General features: G+C 56.3%; 1 protein-coding gene across 1 annotated transcript; it reads right to left on the bottom strand.

Moving 5' to 3' along the window:
• Nucleotides 1–1,152: 1,152 nt before the first annotated feature.
• On the bottom strand, nucleotides 1,153–1,557 carry LOC126767507 (uncharacterized). The gene has a single exon (XM_050484991.1). It carries the CDS (start codon nucleotides 1,555–1,557, stop codon nucleotides 1,153–1,155), a length of 405 nt encoding a protein of 134 aa, XP_050340948.1.
• Between the last annotated feature and the right edge of the window lie 1,423 nt (nucleotides 1,558–2,980).

Here is a 2,980-nt window from a genome sequence, read left to right as displayed (position 1 = left end):
TTCAGGAGCGCGTGAGTGAGGCCCACGAGGTCCGTCTGCCCGCCCACCAAGCGGCGGCGATGGTGGAATAGAAAGCTTCCGCTGTTTCGTCCTCCGAACCGTGGGGATACAGCAGGTTCATTATCTCGGCAATGTCAAACAGTGCGTCATCCAGATTTACCATCGCAAGGGTCGTCTCGTCCGCGTCAAAGACAGGTGCGCTGCCAAGCGCGGGCAAAACAGACGGGTCTTTTTCGATTTCCCCGTCGGGCCGCGGGTGTGGGTCGACAATCGGTGGTCGCAGGCGGAGCGCCACGAGGCGAGGCACGCTCGTTTTGCGGCGGCGGTGTGCTGTCCGCGTGTTTTCGGGAGGAGTTCGTCAATAAGAGCGATTCCAGCTCTTCCAGACGCAGAGAGAGATCTACATTGCGCGCTGCCGCAGCCTCAACTTCTAAAGTTAGAAGCAGTACGTCCACGTCGCTCATGTCTCACTTGAAAGAAGTCTACCAAAGGTAATGTCGCTCGCCTTTGAAGCGACTGTTGACGCTACAGTGTTCCGATTTTCTAAGTACTCTGGTGGTTCAGTAGATGATGACCAAAAAAAAAAAAAAAAAAAGACACACGGAGAGAGTGGACACTAAAGGTGTGTCAAAGGCATAAACCGTAACTCCGCTCTTCTGCTCAAAGAGATCTACGATCATTGATGCAAAAAACTGCAAACTGCGACAACAGTACAGCAGGATTCCAATCCGTGCACCAATCTCCGCCACAACGATTGCGGGCTTTTCGTGCGTGCAAAATGCTGTGTTCTTTTTCCCCCTTTTGTCATTGCTGACGTCGTTGTTGTTGGTTTCACTCAAACTTAGAGAGAGCTCTTCGACACAGCTGGAGGGGGAAAACACCCACCTACCCACAACACAAAAGAAAAATCAAGAAACTTCAACAACAATAGCACACACACAAAAACAAAAAAAACAAGAACGGACTCAAAAGGAGGGGGGGTAAAAAAATGACGGAGCTGGAGATTGACAGATTGCCAGACAAGAACCACCACTCGCTAGAACAAGTTCTGTCGCCCGGCCCGTGCTCAACGCATTGGACTGCCTTTTGCCAAACCAAAATCGCAAACACAGAGACGCGCATGACAGCGAGAACGCAGCGCCGGGGCGCTTCTCAAAGCACTTGCGAGAATCGCCCGTAGACTGATTGCCGAATGTCGTACATGGTTGGGCTCGCCACGGAGGCCACCGTGATGGTGCCCGTCGCCCCTTGGCGGACGGCGACGCCGTCCTGAAAGACCAGCATGCGAGCGTTCCGTTGAAATTCGCTCTGCAGTCCACCTTCGCGACGCGTCCGGTCTTTGAGCTTGATCAGTTCAATGTTGCCAACAAAGAAGGAACCAGCCAAAAGACCGTTTTTGTCGCGCTCCTCGGCACACTGCTGCAGTCTTGTTCCTTGAACCGCGGCTAGTGTCAGCGTTGCGGGGGCCGCTACGGCGCCTTTCGCCTCCTCTTCCTGACGGGTGCGCTGCTGCGAGTGAGCGCTGTTCGGTGCTGTAGGCGTTACGGAGCTCGCCATTCACCCACCCCACGTCCCACGCGCCGAAGGAATTGGTTTCACGCACCCGTTTCATAGAGGAGGGCAGTTGCTGCGCCAAGACAGGATCTAACTGAACAACGTACGAGAGCACCTGCGTTGCCAGCTCTAGCGGTGCCGCCTCGCCGCGTGGCATGAGCACACTCTCCCCGCATTTAACGACTTCTCTGCGCGACAGAACTGCGCAAGGAGACGCCAACAGTCGACGCCGCCACGGATGCAGACAAGCTTCTTGGCAAACGTGAATTTGGCCTTCAGGAGGGAGTAAAGAGCGTCCTCGCTGGCGTAACCGCTGAGATCGGTGAACAGAACCTTGCATTCGCGGGCTTTTGCTTCGTGGACGAAGGTGATCTTGGAGGGGATGTTCGCCTCCATCTGCGCATCGTTGCGCAGCCGCAACGCCTCCGGTCCTTCGTCTTCCTCATTGCGATCTCGATTTGGCGCCAGTCGTCGCATCACCATCTGCTCCTCGTCGCTGACCGGCAGTCCGTACGCGACGTCAACACCCTCCATGACGGCACAGGCAAGCGTTGAGGCCGAATCTGGAACCAGTACGGGAAACGAAAGATGCTTTGAATGGAATTGCAGATACGATGGAAGCACTAGCCCTGGCGTGTTTGCCGCTCGCTCATCGGTCAGACCGCCTCCAGCGACGTGCTGGGCGCCGGCGACCGTGGTGAGTTTGTCGGCCACGTTAAAGCCGTTCGCGTCCGCCGCGCCGTCAACGTTGTCGTCGCTGTCGTCGTCCGCGTCCGCGTCAGAGCCATCGGCTTCCGCAGCTTCCTTCTCCACGCCAAAAGCGCCTCGCGGAGCAGACGCTCTCTGGCTTGGGCTTCTCGTTCCTGCTGAACGTAATAACTCCTCCAGTTCCTCCCGGGTAAGTCGCGAACGCTGTGCAAAGTGGTAGTCCATTGTTTCGTGTTGTTGTGTGGTGGCGAGGGTGAAGGCGTTGGTGCCCGGTGTCGGCATCTCCGTCAAGACGACGAGGTTGTTTCCGCGACCTTGTGGGTTTACGCCCAGGAAGTCTTGCAACAGTTCCGCCGCGATGCCAAAGTCGAGGGAGGCGCCATCCGCAATGCAGATTTTTCTGGCTGTCAATTCGGCGCACTTCCTCGGCGGTCCGACAGGCGACAACGTTCGTGAACAGCGCACGATCGCCTAGCATCACCTCGTCCTGCAGAGCTTCCGTCATGGTAGCGGCCTTATCCATCAGCTCCTGCGCCTGCAGAGACGCCAGTACGACAATGTACCGTTCTCCGCCGTTCTCCTGCAGAACGTGAACGATGGTGCTGAAGGATTTCTAGACCGCGCCCAGGAACGTTCGTGGAAAAAGACGTCACCGCCATAGCGGAGGGTGTGTTGCATGTCTTTGAAAAGGTCGTACAGTTGGTCTTTTGTCGACTTT

Source organism: Bactrocera neohumeralis, unplaced genomic scaffold (assembly GCF_024586455.1).
Source record: "Bactrocera neohumeralis isolate Rockhampton unplaced genomic scaffold, APGP_CSIRO_Bneo_wtdbg2-racon-allhic-juicebox.fasta_v2 ctg7250, whole genome shotgun sequence".
NCBI lineage: Eukaryota > Metazoa > Arthropoda > Insecta > Diptera > Tephritidae > Bactrocera > Bactrocera neohumeralis.
Note: the sequence above shows the minus strand (reverse complement) of the source record. Positions and strands in the feature narration are given on the sequence as shown.